This window comes from Saccoglossus kowalevskii, chromosome 18 (assembly GCF_978046115.1).
Source record: "Saccoglossus kowalevskii chromosome 18, keSacKowa6.1, whole genome shotgun sequence".
Taxonomy (NCBI): domain Eukaryota; kingdom Metazoa; phylum Hemichordata; class Enteropneusta; family Harrimaniidae; genus Saccoglossus; species Saccoglossus kowalevskii.
Window position 1 is genome coordinate 32,755,630 of NC_140658.1, and position 17,961 is coordinate 32,773,590.

The 17,961-nt window shown below is 31.4% G+C and overlaps 1 protein-coding gene across 1 annotated transcript in view; it reads right to left on the minus strand.

The window, feature by feature from the left end:
* Positions 1-1,243: 1,243 nt before the first annotated feature.
* The window catches only part of LOC144360731 (uncharacterized), a 28,971-nt gene continuing 12,253 nt past the window's right edge, over positions 1,244-17,961 (minus strand). Inside the window, exons 5-12 of the mRNA XM_078013299.2 lie at positions 17,850-17,925; positions 16,160-16,262; positions 15,998-16,070; positions 14,860-15,004; positions 7,990-8,238; positions 5,613-5,759; positions 4,959-5,105; positions 1,244-3,897 (exon numbers count right to left, since the gene is read on the minus strand). Coding sequence (XP_077869425.2) covers positions 3,691-3,897; positions 4,959-5,105; positions 5,613-5,759; positions 7,990-8,238; positions 14,860-15,004; positions 15,998-16,070; positions 16,160-16,262; positions 17,850-17,925 — 1,147 coding nt within the window. The 3' untranslated portion in view covers positions 1,244-3,690. The remainder of the gene's footprint in view (positions 3,898-4,958; positions 5,106-5,612; positions 5,760-7,989; positions 8,239-14,859; positions 15,005-15,997; positions 16,071-16,159; positions 16,263-17,849; positions 17,926-17,961) is intronic.

The following is a 17,961-nucleotide window of genomic DNA, read 5'->3' on the forward strand; positions in this document are numbered from 1 at the left end:
CACAGTTTATAATAATGAATTGATTCACAGCTTATAATAATGGATTGATTCACAGTTGATAATAATGGATTGATTCACAGTTGATAATAATGGATTGATTCACAGTTGACAATAATGGATTGATTCACAGTGGGTAATAATGGATTGATTAACAGTAGTTAACAATGGATTGATTTACAGTTGACAATAATGAATTGATTCATAGTTGATAATGGATTGATTCACAGTTGATAATAATAGATTGATTCACAGTTGATAATAGATTGATTCACAGTTGATAAAAATGGATTGATTCACAGTTTGGTAATAATGGATAGATTCACAGTTTGGTAATAATGGATTTATTCACAGTTGACAATAATGGATTGATTCACAGTTTATAATAATGAATTGATTCACAGTTTATAATAATGGATTGATTCACAGTTGATAATAATGGATTGAATCACAATTGATAATAATGGATTAATTCACAGTTGATAATAATGGATTGATTCACAGTTGATAATAATGGATTGATTCACAGTTGATAATAATGGATTTATTCACAGTTGATAATAATGAATTGATTTACAGTTGACAATAATGAACTGATTCACAGTTGACAATAATGAATTGATTCACAGTTTATAATGATGGATTGATTCACAGTTGGTAATCATGAATTGATTCACAGTTGGTAATAATGGATTGATTCACAGTTGGTAATAATGGATTGATTCACAGTTGGTAATAATGAATTGATTCACATTTGATAAAAATGGATTGATTCACAGTTTGGTAATAATGGATTTATTCACAGTTTGGTAATAATGGATTTATTCACAGTTGACAATAATGGATTGATTCACAGTTTATAATAATGAATTGATTCACAGTTTATAGTAATGGATTGATTCACAGTTGATAATAATGGATTGAATCACAATTGATAATAATGGATTAATTCACAGTTGATAATAATGGATTGATTCACAGTTGATAATAATGGATTGATTCACAGTTGATAATAATGGATTTATTCACAGTTGATGATAATGGATTGATTCACAGTTGACAATAATGAATTGATTCACAGTTTATAATGATGGATTGATTCACAGTTGGTAATCATGAATTGATTCACAGTTGGTAATAATGGATTGATTCACAGTTGGTAATAAGGGATTGATTCACAGTTGGTAATAATGAATTGATTCACATTTGATAAAAATGGATTGATTCACAGTTTGGTAATAATGGATTTATTCACAGTTTGGTAATAATGGATTTATTCACAGTTTATAATAATGAATTGATTCACAGTTTATAATAATGGATTGATTCACAGTTGATAATAATGAATTGATTCACAGTTTATAATAATGGATTGATTCACAGTTGATAATAATGGATTGAATCACAATTGATAATAATGGATTAATTCACAGTTGATAATAATGGATTGATTCACAGTTGACAATAATGGATTGATTCACAGTTGATAATAATGGATTGATACACAGTTGACAATAATGGATTGATTCACAGTTGATAATAATGGATTTATTCACAGTTGATAATAATGAATTGATTCACAGTTGACAATAATGAATTGATTCACAGTTGATGATAATGGATTGATTCACAGTTGACAATAATGGATTGATTCACAGTTGACAATAATGAATTGATTCACAGTTTATAGTAATGGATTGATTCACAGTTGATAATAATGGATTTATTCACAGTTGACAATAATGAATTGATTCACAGTTTATAATAATGGATTGATTCACAGTTGATAATAATGGATTGAATCACAATTGATAATAATGGATTAATTCACAGTTGACAATAATGGATTTATTCACAGTTGATAATAATGGATTGATTCACAGTTGACAATAATGAATTGATTCACAGTTGATAATAATGGATTGATTCACAGTTGATAATAATGGATTGATTCACAGTTGATAATAATGGATTGATTCACAGTTGACAATAATGGATTGATTCACAGTTGACAATAATGAATTGATTCACAGTTTATAATAATGGATTGATTCACAGTTTATAATAATGGATTGATTCACAGTTGGTAGTAATGGATTGATTCACAGTTGATAATAATGGATTGATTCACAGTTGACAATAATGGATTGATTCACAGTTGACAATAATGAAGTGATTCACAGTTTATACTAATGGATTGATTCACAGTTGATAATAATGGATTGATTCACAGTTGATAATAATGAATTGATTCACAGTTTATAATAATGGATTGATTCACAGTTTATAATAATGGATTGATTCACAGTTGGTAATGATGTTGGCAGCAATGTGCATGTACCATAAATTAATCTAGTATGACATACATATACATGTATTGCATAACACTATGAACTCAAACTTGATCAACAGTAGTCACATACAAATATGCAGATGATCTTGCATTACTCTCCAACAATGGCCTTAAAAATGCTATAAACTCAGTGCAAACATATTGTAATAAAATGAAACTTGAAGTAAATGTCTTAAAAAAAACAAGATTTTCAATAAATGTGGCAAAACCATCACATAAATTTGCAATTCGTGGACAACAACTGGAAAATGTATCTTCATACACTTACTTAGAATTAAAACTAAACACAACACAAGCGCAAAAGAGCATTCAGGGCAAAACATACCTAAAACTATTTGATAGTATGGTTAGACCTATCCTGATCTATTGCAGCAAAATATAGACAAGCAACAGTGTATTACAAATAAAAGAAATGTTTAATAGTGGGCTACCAATACAGAAATTCCATAATCAAATACATATTACAGGGGAACTGTAAGGCTAGTAACTTGGCATGTATTTTGAAATTAGTTACTAGTATAAAACAAATGTTAAGAAATTGGCTAAAAATAAAAACAAAGAATGAAAACACACTAGTCGACAATACATACAGACTTGGCATAGAGATGGACGGTGAAGGCATACTTAATTGGGTATCAGGTATTAAAAATATTTAACAGTATTTAGAAATGGGTAAGTAATAGGGGGAAAATTATTCAAATTGTAACACCAATCTAATCAACATAATTAACAACAAACTTTAAGAATTATTCTAAAACAACAGTGAAGAACAAATGCATTATGATAATAAAAACAAACAAATAAGCTTCACACATAGATTGCTAAAAAAGGATTGCCAGTGTGAAAATTATCTATCAACAGTAAACAAATGCAAAACATTGAGCAGAGTTAACAAAATTAAGAATGAGCACCTATAATTTAGAGAATCGACGATACAAACATATATTTACTTGAATGCAAATTGTATGAAAATGAGAGGACTGAAATGTTAAGGGAAATAATGTTAATAATTTGGTTACAATACTAACAAGCAATAACAGCCATACAAAATACCAGAGAAAATAAATTAAAAAAACTACCTCTGAATAATTTGTTTCTATTTTTCTATTTTAGCACTTCCAGTTTTACTGCTTTCTCAGTTCTTCATCTTTATTGTAATTTTTTTTTACTGGGTCAATACCCATATAAGGATATGATTATGCAATAAAGATTACAAAATACATACCACTTCTTCTGTGTTTGTACTCGACTTTTGACATTAAAATTAAAGTACCTTAGTGAAGCCATTGATACTGCAGCTAACTGCGTAAAAATTTATATGGAGCAAGTTTAACAAAATGCTAAAATAAACTTTCTGCTGATTTTAATGGAGTACTAGCCTCAGGGTTATCATCACAGACAAATGTGGAGTGTTGTCTTGCATAGCGCCCTTTTTGACAAGAGGCAGGAAAGATGAATGGATTGTTGCTAGAATGCAGGACAACAGGACTGACCATGATGGACTGTTTTGGTGATAACCATTGGTCTGGTAGCTGTCTTGAAACTTGCTGAAATTAAAAGTATTATTCAAAAGTTTATGAAATCAATTATAAAAATATAAAATTTCAAAAGTGTGATTGCATACAAAGTAAACATATTTTGTATATGTTGTCTTAGCGATAAGAACTAGATCAGTCCATGCATGACCATACGATGACATGACCTTGACAGACATTAAGCATATTAGATTGAGATATGCATGTTAGTGAGATGACAAAATGGCTCCATACAAAACTGATGACAGAACTTCCATCACAAAATGGCTCCATATTTGTGATGACAAAATTTCCTTCACAAAATGACTCATACCTGTGATGACAGAACTTCATTAACAAAATGGCCCATACCTGTGATGACGGAACTTCCTTAACTAAATGGCCCATACATGTGATGACAGAACTTCCTTAACAAAATGGTCCATATCTGTGATGACAGAACTTCCTTAACAAAATGGCCCATACCTGTGATGTAAGAAGTTCTTTAACAAAATGGCCCATACCTATGATGGAAGAAGTTCTTTAACAAAATGGCCCATACCTGTGATGGAAGAAGTTCTTTAACAAAATGGCCCATACCTGTGATGACAAAACTTCCTTAACAAAGTGGCCCATACCTATGATGACAAAACTTCCTTAACAAAATGGTTCATACCTGTGATGTAAGAAGTTCTTTAACAAAATGGCCCATACCTATGATGGAAGAAGTTCTTTAACAAAATGGCCCATACCTATGATGGAAGAAGTTCTTTAACAAAATGGCCCATACCTGTGATGGAAGAAGTTCTTTAACAAAATGGCCCATACCTGTGATGACAAAACTTCCTTAACAAAGTGGCCCATACCTATGATGACAAAACTTCCTTAACAAAATGGTTCATACCTGTGATGTAAGAAGTTCTTTAACAAAATGGCCCATACCTGTGATGACAGAACTTCCTTAACAAAATGGCCCATACCTGTGATGACAGAACTTCCTTAACAAAATGGCCCATACCTGTGATGACAGAACTTCCTTAACAAAATGGCCCATACCTGTGATGACAGAACTTCCTTAACAAAATGGCCCATACCTGTGATGATGGAAGTACTTTCAGAACATTTTGATACGATGTATCATCTTCTATCTTTTCCATCATTGTTTGAAATCTTCTTCCAAGTATTGCTGCTTCTTCACCTTTTACACATTTGGTACCAGAACCTTTTTCAGTGTTTAATTTCTGTATAAAATATATAATATTTATTTTTGTTAAAAATTTTTATGGTCCTACAAAATGCAAAATCACAACTGAGAGATTAAACTGCTGTTCTATGATGAATAATTGTATATTTAATCTTCTGGTAAGTTATTGCGAAATACCACTTTATTCAGAGAACCATATTTTATATGTTAAATTGTGAATACATTTGAAGGATATAAATATATATGAGGTATTTTGATCAATATGGACAGAAGATATGTTCTATGTCTTCTTACAAGTGCACTAAAAATGTAATATTTGTTCAACAAGCTTTTCTTTGAACATAATATAAAGTCAGACTTTCCAAATTTCCATAAATATAGTTCAAATATAAAAACATTATGCAACATGAATAATTTTTTTAGAACAACATACACAAGATGAACCTATATCAACATTGCTAACTACTGTAAACCTGAGAAACAAATCTTTAAATTATCACACATCTACACTGCAATGGTTTATTTTATGCTTTGTAATGCTCACATCCCATTCTTCTAAAAACATTTTCCCCAGTTGGTGTCCTTGATGCTGGTTCTGTATAGTTTGATAGTATGACCGAGCTACTTTGATATCTGTTTTCCAGAACTCTGTAGTCATGGCAGAACTTGTATGAGGAGCAACTTCCTTCAGCTAATAATTATAAAGCATAAGAACAAAAATGTTAAACTGAGTTTAGTAGTTTCTGAATATACAGTTTTCAAAATGCCACCGAGGCAATCCACAATCTGATTAAAATCTGATGTACAGCATGTATTTTATTTTATATTTATTTATTTTACTTTTATTATGTTTTTTAAGTTTTTTGCTACGTACTTGTGATTCGGTAGTTTTTTAACTATCAGGACATACATCTGAACCAATGCCTATGTAACAAGATTTCAACAAGACCTCCTCTGACTGGTTTAGTCAACGAATCACAGACCTTCTTCTATAGCGCACCTGATGACATCACTGGCCAGAGTCAGGTCATAAACACACTTGTATAAAATGGCGGATTATACTGATGTTAGTGATAACAAACGATCGGAAAAACACAGCTTTTCAGTAAGTGTTTTATTGTCAAATGCAACGAAAATCATCTATGATTTTTATGATTATATTGTGGCTTAAATGGTTACAGTTTAGATCATTATTTTGCGTGGTTATTCCGAGGGTAAAGATTTCTTCCACTGGTTTGACCAAACATCGGTAACTTTTTTCAGTTGCTTGAAGTTTTTTGACGATCGAGCTGTAAATATTCATCAAAATGTATCAACATAATATACAATAACTCTTTATTAATTTAAAAGTAATTGAGCTGATATAAAATAATTCTTATTTGGAACACATCGCACATTGATCGGGAAATATTTGTTTTGTTCCAATATTCAGCATGGTTGCCGTGTGCAGGTGACCATTAAACAATTTAAAATCAGATTTAATTGTTGCATTGTTGTATAGCTGTTTACAGCGTTCTGACAATTCTTAATTATGCTCAGTGTTTAGTGTAAAGTTGAAGTGATGACTGAATAAACAAACTTTGGCTTGTGAAGATGCAGCAGGAAGTGTACATATTTGTTGGAAATTCAAATGTATTTAATGTAATGACATAATTGTAAAATGCTGTGGAATTTCTTTTGTAAATAAAAAATATTCTACCAGTTTTTGATTAATTTATTGAGTTGTAAATGAATTGGTGGGCAAAATATAATGTACAGGAAGATTGCTCATGGAGTATTGCTACACTGAAAATGACGAGAATCCAAATTCCCACTGATAAATGGTGAGAATTATCAAAGGTCAACAAAAAATCTGGTCAAGAGCACGTCAGTAAAAGGAAAAATTAAATAAATTGTTCATTGCAGTAAACGACAGAACAGAATTCACCTGAATATCTAACCACCATTTCTGGGCATTTTCCCTGGCCAACCTTTGATTGAGACAATTGTCTTCAAAATGAAACCCACGCCCTGAACACTATCTTTTTTCTAGTTCACTAAAGTTTTTGGTTAATTATTTTCTCCAATGGCCAATATAAAAGGCTAGCTGTGATTGGCTGTAGCTCATACAAGATTTGAACAGGATTTATATGGGCTTTGCGTCAGATCCTTGTGGGCTTTCGTGATTACCAAAACTTGTAAAAACTGCCAGCAAATAAATAATAAATAAAAAATTAAAATAAATGACAGTAAAAATCAATCAAAAAAATTTAAAAAAAACCCAAACTAGGATCTTATTTTAATTAGATTAGAAGGCATTCATTACACTAAAGTATATGCATTGTTCATTGTATTAATGCAGCAAATAATTTACCATAAGTCACAGAAAATATATAGAAATCAACATGATGGAAAAGTAATTGCTATACAATAGTTGACTTGATAGTGAATGCCTATTTCTAATAATATATACAATGTTTGATCAATCATAATAATCTAATTCAGTCACCCGTATTACAAATCTTACGTATGCTAACCCCTTAAATAAGCAACAAAGGTCAAGTGAAAACTAAAACATGATACTTTTCTGAATTCTAATGATAACCTCAGTATTTACTGTTTACAAAAGATTTCTACTAGGAATGCTAGGTGTGATTTGGTCAAAAGAATAAGTGGCACTAAATAGTGGGATTAACATAGATGTGACTCTGTGAAAACAAACTATGTACTAATCAGTAGTTAGTGATTTGACAAAATTTTAATACAATGCCAATATATGGCATACTTACAATGTAAGTTGTTTGTAATAAAATATCCATATAAATAGGTTATCATATAAATGTATTATCTCATTATTGATTAGCTTGGTCATTGAAAATTAAAGGGAGATATATATTAAGGTACTTTCTAGGTCAGTAGTAAAACACCTGTATGCCACTTACCTTTAAAACCAGAATTCCCATAATAAATATGCAGAATATGTTCACCAATGTTAATAAGAGACTGACAGAACCAGCTTTGAAATGATCCAATGCCGGGTTGACATAGAGCATAGTACTGAGGTCTTGAGTGACATTAGACAAAAAGGTTGAGTTCACAAGGTCATAGGTCAAAGAGTTGTTACTGTGCTGCACTGATTCTACAAATCCAATATCAGGTATTTTGTAAATTGAGTAAGCCCACAGGATACCCTACAGATAAAACAATGTCCAGTGTCAGGAAACAAAAGAAAAGTATTGTACTGTCAGGATATACTGTCGTATGAACAGAAGAAAAGTATGTGTACTGTCAGGATATACTGTCATATGAACCAAAGAAAAGTATGTGTACTGTCAGTATATTCTGTCATATGAACAAAAGAAAAGTATGTGTACTGTCAGGATATACTGTCATATGAATCAAAGAAAAATATGTGTACTGTCAGTATATTCTGTCATATGAACCAAAGAAAAGTATGTGTACTGTCAGTATATTCTGTCATATGAACAAAAGAAAAGTATGTGTACTGTCAGGATATACTGTCATATGAACCAAAGAAAAGTAAGTGTACTGTCAGGATATACTGTCAAAAGAACCAAAGAAAAGTAAGTGTACTGTCAGGATATACTGTCATATGAACCAAAGAAAAGAATGTGTACTGTCAGGATATACTGTCATATGAACCAAAGAAAAGTAAGTGTACTGTCAGGATATACTGTCATATGAACAAAAGAAAAGTATGTGTGGTATCATGATGTACTGTCATATGAACCAAAGAAAAGTATATGTACTGTCAGGATATACTGTCATATGAACCAAAGAAAAGTATGTGTACTGTCAGTATATTCTGTCATATGAACAAAAGAAAAGTATGTGTACTGTCAGGATATACTGTCATATGAACCAAAGAAAAGTATGTGTACTGTCAGGATATACTGTCATATGAACAAAAGAAAAGTATATGTACTGTCAGGATATACTGTCATATGAACCAAAGAAAAGCATGTGTACTGTCAGGATATACTGTCATATGAACCAAAGAAAAGTATTGTGTACTGTCAGTATATTCTGTCATATGAACAAAAGAAAAGTATGTGTACTGTCAGGATATACTGTCATATGAACCAAAGAAAAGTAAGTGTACTGTCAGGATATACTGTCAAAAGAACCAAAGAAAAGTAAGTGTACTGTCAGGATATACTGTCATATGAACCAAAGAAAAGAATGCGTACTGTCAGGATATACTGTCATATGAACCAAAGAAAAGTAAGTGTACTGTCAGGATATACTGTCATATGAACAAAAGAAAAGTATGTGTAGTATCATGATGTACTGTCATATGAATCAAAGAAAAGTATATGTACTGTCAGGATATACTGTCATATGAACCAAAGAAAAGTATTATGTACTGTCAGGATATACTGTCATATGAACCAAAGAAAAGTATGTGTACTGTCAGGATACACTGTCATATGAACCAAAGAAAAGTATATGTACTGTCAGGATATACTGTCACATGAACCAAAGAAAAGTATGTGTACTGTCAGTATATTCTGTCATATGAACAAAAGAAAAGTATGTGTACTGTCAGGATATACTGTCATATGAACCAAAGAAAAATATGTGTACTGTCAGGATATACTGTCATATGAACCAAAGAAAAGTATGTGTACTGTCAGTATATTCTATCATATGAACAAAAGAAAAGTATGTGTACTGTCAGTAAATTCTGTCATATGAACCAAAGAAAAGTATGTGTACTGTCAGGATATACTGTCATATGAACCAAAGAAAAGTAAGTGTACTGTCAGGATATACTGTCATATGAACAAAAGAAAAGTATGTGTACTGTCAGGATATACTGTCGTATGAACCAAAGAAAAATATGTGTACTGTCAGGATATACTGTCATATGAACCAAAGAAAAGTATGTGTACTGTCAGTATATTCTGTCATATGAACAAAAGAAAAGTATGTGTACTGACAGGATATACTGTCATATGAACAAAAGAAAAGTATGTGTACTGTCAGGATATACTATCATATGAACCAAAGAAAAGTATGTGTACTGACAGTATATTCTGTCATATGAACAAAAGAAAAGTATGTGTACTGTCAGGATGTACTGTCATATGAACCAAAGAAAAGTATGTGTACTGTCAGTATATTCTGTCATATGAACCAAAGAAAAGTATGTGTACTGTCAGTATATTCTGTCATATGAACCAAAGAAAAGTATGTGTACTGTCAGTATATGTTGTCATATGAACAAAAGAAAAGTATGACATTGTGTACTGTCAGGATATACTGTCATATGAACCAAAGAAAAGTATATGTACTGTCAGGATATACTGTCATATGAACAAAAGAAAAGTATGTGTACTGTCAGTATATTCTGTCATAAGAACAAAAGAAAAGTATGTGTACTGACAGGATATACTGTCATATGAACAAAAGAAAAGTATGTGTACTGTCAGGATATACTGTCATGTGAACAAAAGAAAAGTATGTGTACTGTCAGGATATACTGTCATATGAACAAAAGAAAAGTATGTGTACTGTCAGGATATTCTGTCATATGAACAAAAGAAAAGTATGTGTACTGTAAGGATATACTGTCATATGAACAAAAGAAAAGTATGTGTACTGTCAGTATATTTTGTCATATGAACAAAAGAAAAGTGTGTGTACTGTCAGTATATTCTGTCATATGAACAAAAGAACAGTATGTGTACTGTCAGGATATACTGTCATATGAACCAAAGAAAAATATGTGTACTGTCAGGATATACTGTCATATGAACAAAAGAAAAGTATGTGTACTGTCAGGATATTCTGTCATATGAACAAAAGAAAAGTATGTGTACTGTAAGGATATACTGTCATGAACAAAAGAAACGTTTGTGTACTGTCAGTATATTCTGTCATATGAACAAAAGAAAAGTATGTGTACTGTCAGGATATACTATCATATGAACCAAAGAAAAGTATGTGTACTGTCAGTATATTCTGTCATATGAACAAAAGAAAAGTATGTGTACTGTCAGGATATACTGTCATATGAACCAAAGAAAAGTATGTGTACTGTCAGTATATTCTGTCATATGAACCAAAGAAAAGTATGTGTACTGTCAGGATATTCTGTCATATGAAGAAAAGAAAACTATGTGTACTGTCAGGATATACTGTCATATGAACAAAAGAAAAGTATGTGTACTGTCAGTATATTCTGTAATATGAACGAATGAAAGATAGGTATGTGTACTGTCAGGATATACTGTCATATGAACCAAAGAAAAGTATGTGTACCGTCAGTATATTCTGCCATATGAACAAAAGAAAAGTATGTGTACTGTCAGGATATTCTGTCATATGAACAAAAGAAAAGTATGTGTACTGTCAGGATATACTGTCATATGAACAAAAGAAAAGTATGTGTACTGTCAGGATATACTGTCGTATGAACCAAAGAAAAATATGTGTACTGTCTGGATACACTGTCATATGAACCAAAGAAAAGTATGTGTACTGTCAGTATATTCTGTCATATGAACAAAAGAAAAGTATGTGTACTGTCAGGATATACTGTCATATGAACAAAAGAAAAGTATGTGTACTGTCAGGATATACTGTCGTATGAACCAAAGAAAAATATGTGTACTGTCAGAATATACTGTCATATAAACCAAAGAAAAGTATGTGTACTGTCAGTATATTCTGCCATATGAACAAAAGAAAAGTATGTGTACTGTCAGGATATTCTGTCATATGAACAAAAGAAAAGTATGTGTACTGTCAGGATATACTGTCATATGAACCAAAGAAAAGTAAGTGTACTGTCAGGATATACTGTCATATGAACAAAAGAAAAGTATGTGTACTGTCAGGATATACTGTCGTATGAACCAAAGAAAAATATGTGTACTGTCAGGATATACTGTCATATGAACCAAAGAAAAGTATGTGTACTGTCAGTATATTCTGTCATATGAACAAAAGAAAAGTATGTGTACTGACAGGATATACTGTCATATGAACAAAAGAAAAGTATGTGTACTGTCAGGATATACTATCATATGAACCAAAGAAAAGTATGTGTACTGACAGTATATTCTGTCATATGAACAAAAGAAAAGTATGTGTACTGTCAGGATGTACTGTCATATGAACCAAAGAAAAGTATGTGTACTGTCAGTATATTCTGTCATATGAACCAAAGAAAAGTATGTGTACTGTCAGTATATTCTGTCATATGAACCAAAGAAAAGTATGTGTACTGTCAGTATATGTTGTCATATGAACAAAAGAAAAGTATGACATTGTGTACTGTCAGGATATACTGTCATATGAACCAAAGAAAAGTATATGTACTGTCAGGATATACTGTCATATGAACAAAAGAAAAGTATGTGTACTGTCAGTATATTCTGTCATAAGAACAAAAGAAAAGTATGTGTACTGACAGGATATACTGTCATATGAACAAAAGAAAAGTATGTGTACTGTCAGGATATACTGTCATGTGAACAAAAGAAAAGTATGTGTACTGTCAGGATATACTGTCATATGAACAAAAGAAAAGTATGTGTACTGTCAGGATATTCTGTCATATGAACAAAAGAAAAGTATGTGTACTGTAAGGATATACTGTCATATGAACAAAAGAAAAGTATGTGTACTGTCAGTATATTTTGTCATATGAACAAAAGAAAAGTGTGTGTACTGTCAGTATATTCTGTCATATGAACAAAAGAACAGTATGTGTACTGTCAGGATATACTGTCATATGAACCAAAGAAAAATATGTGTACTGTCAGGATATACTGTCATATGAACAAAAGAAAAGTATGTGTACTGTCAGGATATTCTGTCATATGAACAAAAGAAAAGTATGTGTACTGTAAGGATATACTGTCATGAACAAAAGAAACGTTTGTGTACTGTCAGTATATTCTGTCATATGAACAAAAGAAAAGTATGTGTACTGTCAGGATATACTATCATATGAACCAAAGAAAAGTATGTGTACTGTCAGTATATTCTGTCATATGAACAAAAGAAAAGTATGTGTACTGTCAGGATATACTGTCATATGAACCAAAGAAAAGTATGTGTACTGTCAGTATATTCTGTCATATGAACCAAAGAAAAGTATGTGTACTGTCAGGATATTCTGTCATATGAAGAAAAGAAAACTATGTGTACTGTCAGGATATACTGTCATATGAACAAAAGAAAAGTATGTGTACTGTCAGTATATTCTGTAATATGAACGAATGAAAGATAGGTATGTGTACTGTCAGGATATACTGTCATATGAACCAAAGAAAAGTATGTGTACCGTCAGTATATTCTGCCATATGAACAAAAGAAAAGTATGTGTACTGTCAGGATATTCTGTCATATGAACAAAAGAAAAGTATGTGTACTGTCAGGATATACTGTCATATGAACAAAAGAAAAGTATGTGTACTGTCAGGATATACTGTCGTATGAACCAAAGAAAAATATGTGTACTGTCTGGATACACTGTCATATGAACCAAAGAAAAGTATGTGTACTGTCAGTATATTCTGTCATATGAACAAAAGAAAAGTATGTGTACTGTCAGGATATACTGTCATATGAACAAAAGAAAAGTATGTGTACTGTCAGGATATACTGTCGTATGAACCAAAGAAAAATATATGTACTGTCAGAATATACTGTCATATAAACCAAAGAAAAGTATGTGTACTGTCAGGACATACTGTCATATGAACCAAAGAAAAGTATGTGTACTGTCAGGATATACTGTCATATGAACAAAAGAAAAGTATGTGTACTGTCAGGATATACTGTCGTATGAACCAAAGAAAAATATGTGTACTGTCAGAATATACTGTCATATGAACCAAAGAAAAGTATGTGTACTGTCAGGATATACTGTCATATGAACAAAAGAAAAGTATGTGTACTGTCAGGATATACTGTCATATGAACAAAAGAAAAGTATGTGTACTGTCAGGATATACTGTCATATGAACACAAGAAAAGTATGTGTACTGTCAGGATATACTGTCATATGAACAAAGGAAAAGTATGTGTACTGTCAGTATATACTGTCATATGAACAAAAGAAAAGTATGTGTACTGTCACGATATACTGTCATATGAACCAAAGAAAAGTATGTGTACTGTCAGTATATTCTGTCATATGAACAAAAAAAAAGTATATGTACTGTCAGGATATTCTGTCATATGAACAAAAGAAAAGTATGTGTACTGTCAGGATATACTGTCATGAACAAAAGAACGTTTGTGTACTGTCAGTATATTCTGTCATATGAACAAAAGAAAAGTATGTGTACTGTCAGGATATACTGTCATATGAACCAAAGAAAAGAATGTGTACTGTCAGGATATACTGTCATATGAACCAAAGAAAAGTATGTGTACTGTCAGAATATGAACAAAAGAAAATGTACGTTTATTACAAGGCAATTTTCTTGATTTTTAATCAAAATTTCTAAAAAATATGACAGAATATTGAATTCATAATTTTTACTTTGCAGTTATATGTATGTGAGAATTGCACTCTTTCCAATTGTAATAATATATTTAAATATATTTATGTATTTTCATTTTTGATCATTTTCTTTTAAAATTGCTATTTTCAATTCTTTCTTCCAAAATAAAATCAAGATTGTTTGCATATTAATAATTCTATGATATGCAATAAAGACTGTCCACACCCTGTCCTGTCTTTTTCCAATGGACTTCTCAACTGAACAATTCTTTTCATTTGGCCTTTCAGTGTGTGGTTTAGACAGGTCAGAGATAATATTACAAACCGCATTTACTGCTGGAGGTAATAAGGATGCAGATATCGCCACACCAACCAGTGACCCAATATTCCCACCTAATATTGAGATGGCTACAGCTGCTCCTGAGGGTAATGCAATAAACATACCAACTAAAAGGCTCCTCAGCTCACCCCTGTAAAATATGTATTAATAAATGACATGCTTGGGATGCCAATACAATCCCTATTATAATAACTATGCATGTTGTAATATACAGCCAATGAAAATATTACTAAGTATTACTTTAGGTACAAGAATAATTAAATATTAGAGAAATTTGTTCAAAATCCAGGATTTATTGCATTATTATGTAATTGTTCTGTTGTGTTGTAGTACAGTGGCCAAATAGTGGCCAAATAGTATTCAAAACAAATCCATAGAACACATCCTTACAGTACTATTTATCACTTTCTAGAACCAAGATTTTTTCAACAGTTTAGGATAACGCAAGTAAAGCAATTGATGAAAATTCAATATCTGGACCCGCAATGGTGGAAATACATGATTCTGATTTAAGACTAACATTGTCAATTACTAAACTGGACACAAGTCAAAATGCATGCAATATACGTGTCCTAATCATAATATGTGTATAGTTCGAATGTAACCAAAAATGTCATAGCTTAGGAATATCATTCTTGAGAACAAAATGAGCAATAATTCATGATGTGAATCATGAATCAAGGCCACATGTATATGTATGTACAAAATGATGTGAATCATGAATCAAGGCCACATGTATATGTATGTACAAAATGATGTGAATCATGAATCAAGGCCACATGTATATGTATGTACAAAATGATGTGAATCATGAATCAAGGCCACATGTATATGTATGTACAAAATGATGTGAATCATGAATCAAGGCCACATGTATATGTATGTACAAAATGATGTGAATCATGAATCAAGGCCACATGTAGATGTAAGTACAAAATGATGTGAATCATGAATGTAATCAGTAAAATCCTTCATCTACACTGTACCTCAAAACAAGTCATCTCCATACCAGTCATTCAGATATTCAGATAGCTGGACAATTATGTCACATAATTTCCATACATCAGCAATAGAGGGCACTATGATTTAACATCAGTGTGTTAATACAAAAGTGTTACCATACCTACTAGCCATTTCTTTTGTTGGCCAGCCAAGTTGATCTCCCCAGCTACCAAGTAATAAACCATAAACAAAACCTACAAAAATGAAATATTAATAATTAGGATAATTAGTCAGCATGTCACAGGTAACTTCTATAACCAAGAGACAAGGGGTTTTGACTTACCAATTATGATGCATATTATGAGACCAATAAGTTCAGTTTTCACTCCTTGATTTCGTAATTTATGTGCAATAACAGCACCAAATGTACCAGCTAATATGGGACCCTGGCATAGAAAAAACAACAAATGTAATTGAGAGAGAAAAAATTCCATGATATAATACTTTTTTAAATTAGGTCATTATTATGGATGTACTGCATATAAACCCAAAACTAATCAGATCATTGCATTGTCTTAGAGTATTTAAGCACCAAGATTCATTGTAATAAGATAAGTACTTTATACATGTATATTGATGGAAAAGCTGAAACTGATTATTATGCAAATCAGGTAATTAATATACAAATACTCTAATGTAAAACTAATAAGGTCAGTGCAATGTCACAGACCATCTATGAACCAAGATTCATTTAAATGTGATTGGAACCCAAAAAATATGTTATGTTAATGTTACATTAATATGAACAGATTTTAATCCAACACTTAGCAGGTCTGTGCATTGTCCTAGAGTGTCTATGTACCAAATTTCATTGAAATATGATATTATTATTTAAGATATTAGTGGAAAAGTCGAAAATTTACTAATCATTATGCAAATTAGGAAATTAATATTTTTACCCAAAACTATGCATCATGTTTCATCAAAAATCAGCATATGGTTCTCGAGATATCAGAGGAACAGACGGACAGACAGACAGACACATACACGCACACACAGACAGACACACATGCACACATATACATACATGTCTTACTATCACATTGGTTTAACTTTTAATATATTTGTTTTATGTTTGGATTAAAACACGTCTCCTTATAGGGTTGAATTTTAATTGGAGTTTAATTAAACCCAATTACAATGCAATTTAACATAGAATTATGTTTTAATTCAAGTTTGATTAAAAGTAGAATATCCTGTGACTTAACATAGAAATGTTTGCAAAGCTTAGGTTTAGTAAAGTGGGTAGCTATGATAGAATTATATTAATATATAAATTGTACCATACCTTCCGCCTTTACTAACCCTAAGCTACACAAACTTGACTTAAATTTGATTATTATTATTAATATTACTACTGTAGAATACTTTCGCTTGGAATTTATTTTTGCTATTTTCACTGAAGGGATGATTCCGTGAAAATAAAATCCAGCGAATATACTTTTTTTTATATATTTCACATTAAACTCATCAAAGATCAGTGAAAATAAATTCCATACAAAACGCCCAAAAAGTATTCCACACTATGACACCACAAATTGCATATATAGATACACTAACTGCAAAGACTCTCATTGTGTGCTTCGCATATGGGAGTGAACTAGTGAATGGTAATTTCTGATTTCTTGCAAAGTACAGAGTAGTACAGTGTAGACTACACTTTTAGCATTGGTTTTTTGACGAAAATGAGGGAAATGTGCGGTTTGTTGTCAATATGGACAATGATCACATACATTATTGAAAAGTGATTCACACTGGCAAGGTTGTGAAAAAGTGATGTTATCTCAGGATTAAGAGTTGTGCTTTGTGTGCCTGGATTAAAAAATAACACAGGGTTAGAAGATATCATGTGATGTGGACTGAATATCGCAGCATGATCAATAGGACACCATGGATGTCGGAGTTGCTCATATACCCCAGTAAGTATATTCACTTTTAACCAGTGTCATATATTCAGGAAACAAATCACTTACCATGAGTGGAGATATTAACATACTAGCCACCAAAATGACAGAACTATTTTCAGATAATCCAATAGCTGCAATTATACTAGTAAAAAGACAATACCCTTCATTAGTATATTAA